At 39.7% G+C, this 12568-nt stretch overlaps 1 protein-coding gene across 1 annotated transcript; it reads right to left on the bottom strand.

Moving 5' to 3' along the window:
• Positions 1 to 5147: 5147 nt before the first annotated feature.
• On the bottom strand, positions 5148 to 6701 carry LOC131248604 (transcription factor MYC2-like). Its single transcript, XM_058248955.1, has one exon. The coding sequence runs from the start codon at positions 6599 to 6601 to the stop codon at positions 5207 to 5209; it is 1395 nt and encodes a 464-aa protein (XP_058104938.1). The 5' UTR covers positions 6602 to 6701; the 3' UTR covers positions 5148 to 5206.
• Between the last annotated feature and the right edge of the window lie 5867 nt (positions 6702 to 12568).

Below are 12568 nucleotides of genomic sequence, written 5' to 3'. Positions count from 1 at the left end.
AGGTCCATATGATGAGTGGTCCTATTATACAAACGATTCATATTTTGTTCTCTATGATCGTGACCTTCACTATGGATAGATGAATTTTGAACCATATATAAAATAAAAATAAAAAATCAGTGGCTTGCATCTACCTTTAACGCCTATTTGGATAGACCTAGGAACTGCTCTTAGATTATTAAATAATATATTATAGCATGATGGATTATGCTAATGGAAGACGTTTTCTTAATTTCTAGAAACCTAGTTAGAATTATAAAGTGAAAGTCATTTCCCGTGTTACTTTAATCCCCTCTCTCTCTCTCTCTCTCTCTCTCTCTCTCATACATGTGTCCCATCATTTCTCTCATTTTTCTTATCTCCCATCTCTGTCACACTATCGTGGGTGGAGTGGCATCATGTATAGTCAAATTATTATTAGACTTCTATTACGGTCAATTTACACATTTATTTTCCTATACTGATAGTTGGGATGATCATCTCTTACAACTTTCAAAAGGGATTGGCAATCAAAGGACAGATCAAATGGGAGTGATCTCAATGATAAACAATTTGAGTAAGCAATAGCACATCCACCATTAATTAATTCTGACTCGTGGATGCATACACCCCTCTGCTATTGCTTACTCGATGAGCCATGATGTATTCAACCACCTTTTAAATTAGATGATGGTAGATGTGCTCTCGAGGAAATGTGACTTCTTTCATTGCTTGAATTCCCATGGCATCGTTTGAGGCAGCTTGCATGAAACACCAAATGGAGATTTAGCCTTGTTGGAAGTTGGACTCTATATGCTGCATGTCCAACTCGTCCAACTATAGGGAAAGTCCAATCATCTTGATTGGGTTGATATTGAAGATCAATAGTCTAATTTAATTGATGATGAAGTTAAATGGTTTAGTTTAAACAATATTGATGAATGAATAGTTTGATTTATTGAAATTAGAGATGATTAGACCAATTGGGCCAATCTTGCAATTCAATAATGTGATTGGGCCAATATTGAAGATTAACAATTAAATTAAACTAATAAAGAAGATGACCAACATGGTTGGATTGAAATTACAGATGAACGAAACAATTGATCAAATGATATTGGATATTTACAATTCACTTAGGTGAATATTAAAGACCAACAACATTGTTGAAACAATGTTAAAGCTGAATGATGCAATTAGAATGGTATCAAAAATGAACAATACAATCTAACCAAGCCAAAATTGATGATCAACAGTTTGATTTGACTAATATTGAAGATTAACGATTTGGTTGGCACAAAGTTGGAGATCAATGACTTATGTATAATGGAAGATCAACAATTTGGCTTGACCAATGTTGAAGATGATGGTCTAATTTGAACAGTATTAAAAATAGATAATCCAATTAAATTGATATAAAAATAAAGGGATAGATTTAATCCAAATTAAACATTAATGGTATGATTAGTGAGATATTAAAGATCAACAATTTGATTGGGGCATTGTAGGAGATCAATAGTATGATTGGATCAAAAAAAAAAAAAAAAAAAAAACTGCTTAATTTTACAATAATTGGAGATGGATTATCGAATTAGTTGGATATTAAAGCTCAATGGTTTGAATGGGTTTCAATTGAAGATCGGCAATAATTTAAGTGATATTAAAGATGATCGAATTGAAATGATATCTAAGATCAACAGTTGGATTGGGCTGATGTTGAGGTTAAAGTTATGATTGGACCAATATAAAATTAAATGGTCTAATTTGGCTAAAACTATATATGGATGGTGCAAATGGTTTGATATTGAATATCAATGGTTTGATTGGGCAGATATTGAAGATCAACAGGAGAATCAAGTTGATGTTAAAGTTGAATAGTTTAAATTCGCAAAAAATATAGATAAATTGTGTGATTGGGAAGATATTGAAGATCAATAGTATGGTTGGACCATTCTCAAAGATCATCTGTCTTCATTATTGGCCCAATCATTAAGGTTATCAACATTGGCCCAATTAGACCATTTATGTCCAATTTCTGCCTAATTTCTGTTTATCTTTCACTCCAACTATGAATGGTTTTATCGGTATCATTTATAATGGGGTCTTCACTTGCACTCCTATTTCTAATTAGGACAGCTAAGACTGTCCACTGATTTATCAATCCATTTTTACCATTGATCTTCACTATCAACTCAATTGGACATTGATCTTGAGCATCAGCCTGATCGGACCATTCATCTCCAAGTTGGGCCTAATCAGACCATTAATATCTGATATTGGTTCAATCGGACCATTCATCTCCAAGTTGGGCCTAATCAGACCATTAATATCTGATATTGGTCCAATCGGACCATTAATCTTCCATTTTGACCGTGTTAGATTATTGATCTTCAATGTCATTTCAATCAAAACCATTCGATTTCAACATCAATCCAATCAAACGGTTTGCTGTCGATCGTCAGATACGCTCAGCATGACGGTCCATTAGTTCAACACATGCCGGGGAAACGAACTCCAACATACCCAATTTAGTAATATGAAGTTGCAAATTCAGACGTACGCGTGGGAGCCGTTATATCCACACGCAGGTGCATGTATAACAGTGCGTGCAGATGTGTGTGAAATCTGAGCTTTACATCACGTGACGCACTCTTTACATCATCTGGCACATAAATGACGCCATCTCCAACCTCATGTAGGCAGTGGGCCACAGCATATCAAAACAAATTAACGGGTAGAAATAACATGAAGTTCCTGAAGTGGGAAGTTGTGAGACCTATGCACGGAGATACCCGCGGTGAGAAATCTACTCGAGCCATCGGTTTTTGTAATACCATGACAAGGCAGGACTTTAAAAATCAGACAGATCCAAATCTCATGTGGACCATACCAGCCATAATACCCGAGATTGAACACCCACCGTTGGAAACTTTGTTAGGGCTACGTAAGTTTTGTATCTGAATGTTATTCGTGCTTGCAGGTGATAACATTATGAACGGTTTGGGATTTTCGTTCCCATTGTTTCCTTGGTACATGTAATAAGAGTTTTGGATGTGCTTGATTTTTAAATTCATTTCATGTTTTGGTCTTGTAAAACTGATGAACAAGCAGTGGATTTTCACGGACACCTACGCCCATGCACGGATTGGACATGCCAATTGCATCCTACCCAGCCCTTTCTAGCTATGTATCTGTTCAGTCGTGCTGTTTATACTTTTTCTTAGATCATTCCAAGGCACGAGCACAAAAATAAGATAGGTACAACGTTCAGATAGGCTAAGCCAAGAATTACTCCACATTTAATGCAACTGGTAATTAATGCTTTGTGCATTTAATATTTTAACGTGGTTCCCTTAGCGTTGGATTTGCTTTATTTTTGTGGACATACTTTAAAATGATACAAGAAATGGGATGAAAGATAAACAAATACGTTACGGTGAGCCCGCCCACAGAACTGCCCGTTCAGGGGTGAGACGGGTGAGGCTGGGATGCAATCACCGTCACAGTTGAGGAACTGCATGCAGTCAGAGCTTGGATAAGCTAAGTGGACTATTAAATGGATATTAAATGCCAACCATTGATTTTTATTTTTATTTTTTGGGCCATGGAAGTTTTGGATCAACCACATATTTGTGTTTTCCCTTCGTTCAGGTCCTTATGAACTTATGAACAGATTAAAGAAATAAAAAAATAAATTCACGGCATGACGTAGGAATGTTTCAACGGTGAGAGTCATTAGAGACACTTCTTTCTGTGGTGTAGACTACTCGAGCCTTTCATCTACCTCAGTTTTGGGCTCAATGGCTAAAATGATGTGGTAAAGTGGATAGACGGTGTCGATTAAATTCATACATCACGGTTGTCCCTCAGATCACGAATCCACGCTCCGACGCACTCACTACTGCCATTGGTGACGCTGTTAGGTGATGAGATTTGATTGGTGCCATCGTATGCTGTAAGAGGGAGCCCACTTGGTCGGGTAACTTTAAAAAAGGCCGGCCCCACCTTTCACAGTATACACCCTACTATTCAAATCATGCCACGTCACTACACTAAGTGCCTCGCTTCATAATCCACTACCCTTTTTTTTACGCTTGGAGTTACATGGTGTAAGAACTCTATTTAGTGGGTCTCATTGATCAACGGTTTGGATTGTCATATAGTTGGACTGGATGATCGAGTAGACTATTGGGCCCCATTTCAGGTGATGCGTTGCACAGTTTATCTACGCATCTCTGCGTACTAGGACTGGAATGCTATAACGTGAGAGAGAGAGAGTTGTGATGGGTTTCAAACTCTCTCTCCACAGAATCTATATTAGAGAGCTGGTCCCCGATCCAGAGAGATAGTTGTGATGGGTTTCAAGCTCTCTCTCCACACACTCTATATTAGAGAGCTGGTCCCCGATCCTACAAAATTCGAGTCTCAAAGAAAGGGTGTGAAGGAGAGGAAGATCCTAAGCTCTATAGGTATTCTGGTATTCTTATCCAACTTCCACGGTGGCGTCTTAACTAGGTAAGCGATCCGACCCCTAATCGCCATGTCCCATGCACAGACAGATCCGTGGGCATACTCCGCATATAGATTAAGTTCCACACATGATACTCAGGCGATGCACGATGCTTGATACGCAGGCTCTCAGATATTATACATACGAAATAAAAGTCCAATAAAGCTGAAAGAACAGTCATCCGACGTGCTTCACTTCCAAATCCAACATCAGATTGGTTGATTAATCCTAACCTCTCTTCGTGGACGCTTGTTCGTTAATAAAGCACGGTTGGAATTTATTATTATTATTTTAACCGTAGGTTAGATGTCCACCAATCTGATATTCAGACGATCCAAAAGCTTAATCTCAGCAGCTACCATAATTTAAACGGTTTAATTTGACTAATTATATGACACGTGCCGTATTTCTAAGCATCTGCATATATCCGGAGTATCAAAGTATTTCTCTCTCTCTCTATTTTTTTTTTTTTTTTTGTTCTCTTTTTTTTTTTAAAAAAAATATTAACTAAAAAAAGCCAACAATCCTAAAACTATTACACTGCAGAGTATGAACAATTTTATTTTTTTTTCTTTTAATATTAACTAAAAAAAGCCAACAATCCTAAAACTATTACACTACAGAGTATGAACAATCTCACTATGCCGGTTTCAAGCCCTTTGTTTTTTTTTTTTTTTCCACATCAGCTTATTGAAGTTACAGGAAAGTGCGAGTAGACTACACCTTCTCCAATTTCTGAAACAGGGCAGCTTTCAAACACTCCTCACTCTGCAGCCCTTCAGGGAGCCTCACCACAATGTCCTGCAGCATCAGCTCCTTTACACTCGACACACTCGCATGGTGTACTTGCAGCTCCAGATCACGTAGCACGTCCATCATCCTCGCGGCTGGATGGTTCAGATTCTTCGATTGTATCCTGATCATCGCATCCGATCCAATGATCTTCACCTCTATCTCCATGACCCCATGCTTCGAGGGGCTTCCGCTACCGTCACCGTCGGTTGTGGGGCCGTGTTCGACGAGATCTACTAACTCTTTCTTCACCTTCTTGGGGTCCTTGTTCAGCTCGGACTGTAGTTCTTCCACTTTCGATTTGAGCTCGTTGATGTACGCGACCGCGTCTGCGAGTAGAGATGCCTTGTCCATTCGGGAGACGTTGGGGACGACAGCTCGCAGGGCGTAGAACCGATGGTTGAGCTTCTCCCGCCGTTGCCGCTCCGCTTCCACGTGGTTGAGCGGCATATCCCGACCGTTCCCAGGCTTCCTCCCCCTTTTCTTCGGCCTACGCTTCTCGACAGTGGGTGGGCCTTCCGAATCGGAATGCTCCGAATCAACGGACGACGATTGACCCGTCATCCCCGTTGTCGCCCCTTCTTTCTTCATCTCCCTCTGCTGCTGCTGCTGCTTCTCATGCTTCTCATCTACTCCAGAAACTGTCCTTATATCTGCAAAAGTAAGATCCCGACTCGGAGCTTGACTCAGCTTCGTGACCGAGTCAAGACCCGACCCAAACAGAGTCTTGGCCTGCTGTACCAGACCCCAATTCTCCTGTATCAAATCCGATGATCCCAATTCAAGCACTCCATTCTCCATAGGAATACACACAAGCGTCTCGATCCCGTGAATCTGAGCTTCCCTCGTCCGATCGCAGTTGTAGATCTGAAGCTCCCGGCTCCCGGCTAGCCAAAGGGACGAGCCAGAGCTGAAGGCCAGGCCAGGGACGCCGTCTCCGGCCGAGAAGGATCTCGTCAGTGACACAACGTAAAACCACTCAGCATCTGTAACATCGCCGTCGATGGAATTCTCCATCCCTTGATGGCTGTCGCAGATCATTTCCTGAATCCCTTTCAACACCTTCTTCCTCTCCGAATGGGTTTGATTCATCTTCAGCTTCTCTACTTCCTTTGTCCCACGGAAATGCCCATCTCCCCAGGCCAATACCAGCCGTCCATCTTGGTCCCTGGACTTCTGCCAGAAGATGGCGTAAACCCACCATTCCGGACGGCTCTGGACGATGAATTGGAGCGTCTGTTGGAGAGGAGGGACGGTTTCTTGGCAGATAGAGAGGAATTGATGAGGTGAAGGAGAAGAAGATCGCATGATTTCTTCCATTTCTTTTTCTTTTTTCGGATTTTTGTTTTGATGCAGTTGTTGTTGTGGTTGTTGGAAGAAAAGGGTGAAAGACGAGAGTAGAAATAGGGTAGAAATGCTGGAAATGATGAGTGCGGTTTTCTTTTTCATGTCCAGAAATTGTGGGGCCTACCTGTTTCTCTTATCTGTGCGTTTAGAGAGAGAAATGCCGTGTCGTAGTCTGACAATCGGGGCACCATTACCACGTGCATTGATAGCGAGTCTGGTGTATGTTTCTATCATATGGAATTTGAGGTATTAGATACTCTGGCTGAGTACGACACTTCATACGCACCTGCTTAGAAATAGTATACGAGGTATGTATTTACTCAATCAAACCGATTGAATTCTGGAAATCACTATTTATATGTTACAGGAAAGAAATAAGATTGGTTGAACACCCCAAGCCTATGATTCATGAACACTTGTTCTTTGAATTAAGATCATTGGATTTTTTTTTCATTTTAATCGTACAGTAATTAAGTAACAATAAGCCCAATTTTTGGTTCATGATACATTTAGAGGGGTACGCATGATTTGGATTGGTTCATGATGCATTTAGAGTGTATGCATGACTTGGAAGGTTAGTTTTTAAGTAATATCGAAGTGCCTGCGTATCATTCATCACGCTCCGCCGTAGTACCGAAGTTTTTTTTTTTTTTTTTTCTAATGATGAATGATAATATGTGGTTTAAAAGCGCACATGCTTTCCGTGCAATCACCATAGGAGATTTTTGATTCCATGGCTGGATTGCTAATCCGTACGATGAAGCATACTTGTAAACTCGCGCAAGACAACAGAGTTGGGATGTCACCAACCGTGGGACCCGAAGCTGATTGTGTGGTGATCCCTAACACCACGTAACTTCACGGTGATGCGTGTATTTTATCCCAGCCGTCCATTCATTTTATAAGGCATGAGCTCAAAGTTGCAGCATTTCTAAAGCTCAAGTGGACCATGCCACTGGAAACAGTGGGGGTAATGACATCTACTGTTAAAACTTCTTTTAAAATGTGATAATGTTTATTTTCCATTTAACTTCACATCAACTGTTAAAACTTCTTTTAAAATGTGATAATGTTTATTTTCCATTTAACTTCGCATCTACTGTTAAAACTTCTTTTAAACTGTGATAATGTTTATTTTCCATTTAACCTATTCGTAAGTTCCATAGATATGAAGAGAAAGCACATTATCACTGTAATCCAAAACTTTTGTGACTCCTGAAATGCTTCCAACTGCTTTATTTTGTGGTTTACTCCAGCTTTATATATAATGTATTTTTTAGCTCATATCTCAGAATAAGTTGGCCAAATAGATTGAATTAGGGATAAAACACGTACACGAGGGTCGTTCATGGAGTCGTGTCACCCACGCAAACTAGGTCCCAATCAAACCGTTCGCCATAGGACTGGGATCTTTTTTCAAACATGTGGGTAAAACGGACACGGATTTAGTACTACCCTCAGTAGAACCTAGATAAAGATGGACGGTCCTATTAAGAGGTCGTTCGGCACCGTGGATTGGATGGGATTTGAGTGGGTTTCAACTTCTCCAACTATTTGGCAGAATAATAGCTTTATGCTATTATTTTATTGGGCACATGGCCCACTAATGATGATCAGCACCATCCAAACATTGTCCATGTAAATCAACACCGTCCAAACGTTGTCCAGCACTATCCAAACATTGTCCATGTTAATCAACAACTAAAAATTGCTGGTTAGCCACTCAAACATGATCTTGTGCTTGTAGCCCATTCGAGACTTGGAATTTCATCATTTTCAAACAAAACATATATTTTAGTGGGCTTATCACAACCATTGTGTCAAAAATTACATATCTCACTAATTAGAGAAATTAAAATTGATTTAGTAATTAAATTTAAACCCATGTCAATATACCATGCATAAGTACTTTTGGATTAAAGTTGATTCACACTCAACAGTGCCGAACACAATGGGAAGATTGCAAATCCAAGGGGTTTCAAATCTTGGAGGTTCAAATCCAAGGGGTTCCAAATCCACGCTCGCAAACAGGTCATAAGGGCTTTATGGGGCCCACCATAATGTATATGTTTTATCCATGCAAGCCATTTTAACAAATCTATCAAAGTAAAAGCTTAGAAAAGAGGCAAATTGAATACTTAAGGGGAACACATCATGGGAAGTAGTGGGGATTGAAAGCCTATTGTTGAAAACTTCTTGAAGGTCACAAAAGTTTTAGATCGAACTTATATTTATATTTTCCCTTTATACAGGTCCATATTACCCCATGAATATATTAAATGGCAAATAAACATCACAATAAGCACTAAAAGTTCTCATTGATAGGAGTTTGATCTCCACTACTTCTTGTGGTGTGGTCCATTTGATCTGATTTTTTTATTTTTTATTTTTCATTTTTCCTTTCATGCCATAAAATAATCTAGAAAATAACCAAGTTCTAGTAGAGGTAGTAACCCATTCAACCTATGTGGGGCTTGCAAGTTTTATATGTAAAATTCATTACGTTTGGGTTCTATCTTGGATTTTAATGAGAAGATAAAATTAATATGACCCACTACTCAAGTGGGCCACACTAGGAAAAAAAAAGTATGAATACGATTCGAACCAGAGATTTGTATAATGGTAACCGTAGTGTGTATCTTTCACACAATCTACCAACAAGTGTAACTCATTGGGTGAAGAAACAAAAATCAGCTAGATTCATAGGACTTCCTAAACACCTAGAGCTGGGCATATCTGACCCAATCCAGTGGATCCAACTCGATCAGACCCGATCCGACCCGTTCCAAACCAAACCGACGGTCTGGATCGGTGCGGATTGGGCAAGGCCATTCAGATCCCATATTTTTTCGGATTCAGATCGGGTTATGGTCAATCCGGACCGATCCGATCCAAAAACCCAATCTAAATGGATCTAGACCGATCCGATCTGACCCGATTCGAAGTGGTTCTTATAATAAATTTACTTTTTCTTGTGGTATGGTCCACTTGAGCTTTGGATATGCATCAATTTTGGGTTCAATGACTAAAATGACCTGGAAAAATGAATGGACGGTGTGGATGAACCACATGCATTCACGGTGGGCCTCAATAGAGTTTATTGTGTATAATAAGAAAGGATTCGCTGGCGTACCATACACAGCTATATAGCTGTTGTAGGCTGCTGTAGCTATAGGAACGTGTCATGCGAAGATGAGAATTGACGCTCCTCAAGCTCCAAGTTGTATGAATGGTTCAAAGGAGATCAAAGTTATATGGCCCACAATGATGTATTTATCATATCTACACCATTCATATATTTTTAAAGATCATTATAGAGCATTGCTCAAAAAATGAATCATATTCAAAGATCATTTGGACAACACCACAAATAGCAACAGAGTGATTTTCACTATTAAACAATTCTTAGGGCCTACCATAACGTTTATTTTCCATCCAATCTGTTCATTAAGGTCACAAAGACCTAAATTAAGAGGCAAAACAAATTTCAAATTGATCCCAAAATTCTGTGAGACTGTGACTCCAAAAAGGGTTTGAATGGTAGACGTTCAATCCCCACTATTTTTTTTAGTGTGGTCCACTTGATAGTTAGATCCATCTTATTTTTAGTCTCAAGCCTTACTATGAGCTTGCCAAATGGATGGACGGTTTGAATATAACACATACCCCATGATCAAACCCATAGAACTTGCTAACGTCAATAGCAGCTCTTTCGTGCACAGCATGTTACAGTTGCAGCACGTCAATATAGCTAGCGCCTCGAGCTCTGAGTTGTACGAACATCTTAAATAAGATCAACGTCACATGGGCCCCACAATGATGTATTTATAATATCCACACCGTTTATCCATTTTTAGTGATTATTTTAGAGTATTAGGAAAAAAAATTGAATCATATCTAAAGCTCAAATGGACCACACCGAAAATAGCAGCGAGGATAATGATTTTCACCATTAAAAAGATCCGAATAGTACCCAACCCGATCCGACTCGGTTTCCTTGACCGAGTCAGACTCAATTCGGGTTAGGTCAACTGTGCGTCGGATCGGTTCGATTTAGGTGTTCTGGACGCAGTCCCGGATCGGATCGGGTTCGGATCAACCCAGCTAGATTTCGGACCGAACCGAGTTGTACCCAATCCAATCCGACTCCGTCCAATGCCCAACTCTACAAACACCTTATCTTGGAAGTTTTATCAATAATTTTATATTTGTATATGAGGTAATCATAGGAGTTTTTATTATTATTTTATTATTTTATTTTTGTCAAGCTAATCATTCCTGTGTACAATCCAAATAAGGGTTTCCACCTAATGATGAACGGAGTGGATTCACATATGTAACATGGCGTGCAGCACACTGCATAAAATAGGTGTCATGGACAATCACGTAATTATTGCTTTTTCAACGAGGGTACCATTGCCCTTTGACGTGCAATGAATTGAACTAAGGGGCCGTAGATAGAAATGCTAAAAGGCCAGCAAGGTTGAAAATTAATAAAATAAAAACCTCACATGAATGCTTCAGTTCTACATCATCTAACACTTCTCCCTAGTACGAAGCGTCTCATATGCACGTTGTTTTGCGGGCCGTTGATAGATTCTATCTTAGAATATTTCTTTTCTTTCTTTTTTATATCCCATCAAGGGTGGGGTCCATCGAATAAACCAACTGTCTAAAAATTCCCAATAGGTTGGGATGTAGTGTAGCATGCATATATATACTCTGTGTAGTTTGGGGGGCATTTGGGGCATGATATTAGATGGGACTTCGTTGGATGGAATTGCATTTGTGTGAAGTCCACCCAATGTTTGGGAAGAATGAAAAAGCTTGGAAATAGATTAGATGGAATTGTATTTGGTTGCCAATTCCACTCAACATTAGCAAGTTGTGTAGGTTCTACCAGGATGTGTGGGCTATATCCACACCATCCACTCATTTTTCGAGATCATTTTATAGCATGGGCCAAAATTTTAGGTAAATCTAAAGCTCAAGTGGACCTCACCACAGAAAGCAGCAGGGATTGAACACCTACCGTTGAAAACTTCTTTAGAGCCACATAAGTTTTGGATCTGCCTCATTTTTAGGCCCATGCCATAAAATGAGGTTATAAAACTGATGAATGATTTGGATATAACACGTATTATTTTCAATAGTTTTAAATGATGGTAGGTATATCTATTCAATGTATAACAAGCCAAAGAGTGAGTGAATCCCACTGTATTACAACCATAGTTGGGAAGTAAGCTTATCCCATGGTAATAGAAGACAATCTGCCTCATACTTAATAATTATGTTTTTTTGAATTCCCTCCCACCTAATCTTTCCCAAGCCCATGCGCAAAACACCCCTTGAGTTAATATACTCCATCGGTGGCATAAGGGCCTACCGATCAAGCGTCATAAATAGCAGAGTCTAAAATAACTCACCTTCCTGGACACGGATTGCGTATCCACCAGCATCGTGAAGTTCATGGGATTGGAGGCTACGTAGGGCCCACATACATGTCTGTGTCAAATCCACTCGTCCATCAGTTTCTGAAGAGTAGGGTAAGACAGAAGTCCAAAAATCAGGCAGATCCAAAACTAAGGTGGGCTATATCGCAGGGAACAGTGTTAACGGGATACGGATATCCCTATTGAAACCTTCCTAGAGCTTACTATGATGTTTATATGCCATCCAAACCATTCATAGGGTTAATACCACTCAGATAAAGTGTAAGAAGAAATATCATCCTGATACAAAGCTTCTGTAGCCACCACAAAGTTTCCAATGGTGGCTGTTCAATCCACGATTTTCATGTTTTATGGCCCACCTACGTTTTGGATCTGCCTGATTTTTGGAATTCTGAACTATTTTGATCTTGAAAAACTGATAGACGGAGTGAATTTATCACGTGCATCTCTGTGAGCCCCACATAACTTCCCACCACGAGAACTTGCT

This window comes from Magnolia sinica, chromosome 6, assembly GCF_029962835.1.
Source record: "Magnolia sinica isolate HGM2019 chromosome 6, MsV1, whole genome shotgun sequence".
NCBI classification, from domain to species: Eukaryota; Viridiplantae; Streptophyta; class Magnoliopsida; order Magnoliales; family Magnoliaceae; genus Magnolia; species Magnolia sinica.
This window is presented reverse-complemented; position numbering and strand designations above follow the sequence as displayed.

What these genes read in the sequence shown, in the direction of transcription:
- LOC131248604 (XM_058248955.1), bottom strand. Translation starts at nt 6,601, where the DNA reads ATGGAAGAAATCATGCGATCTTCTTCTCCTTCACCTCATCAATTCCTC.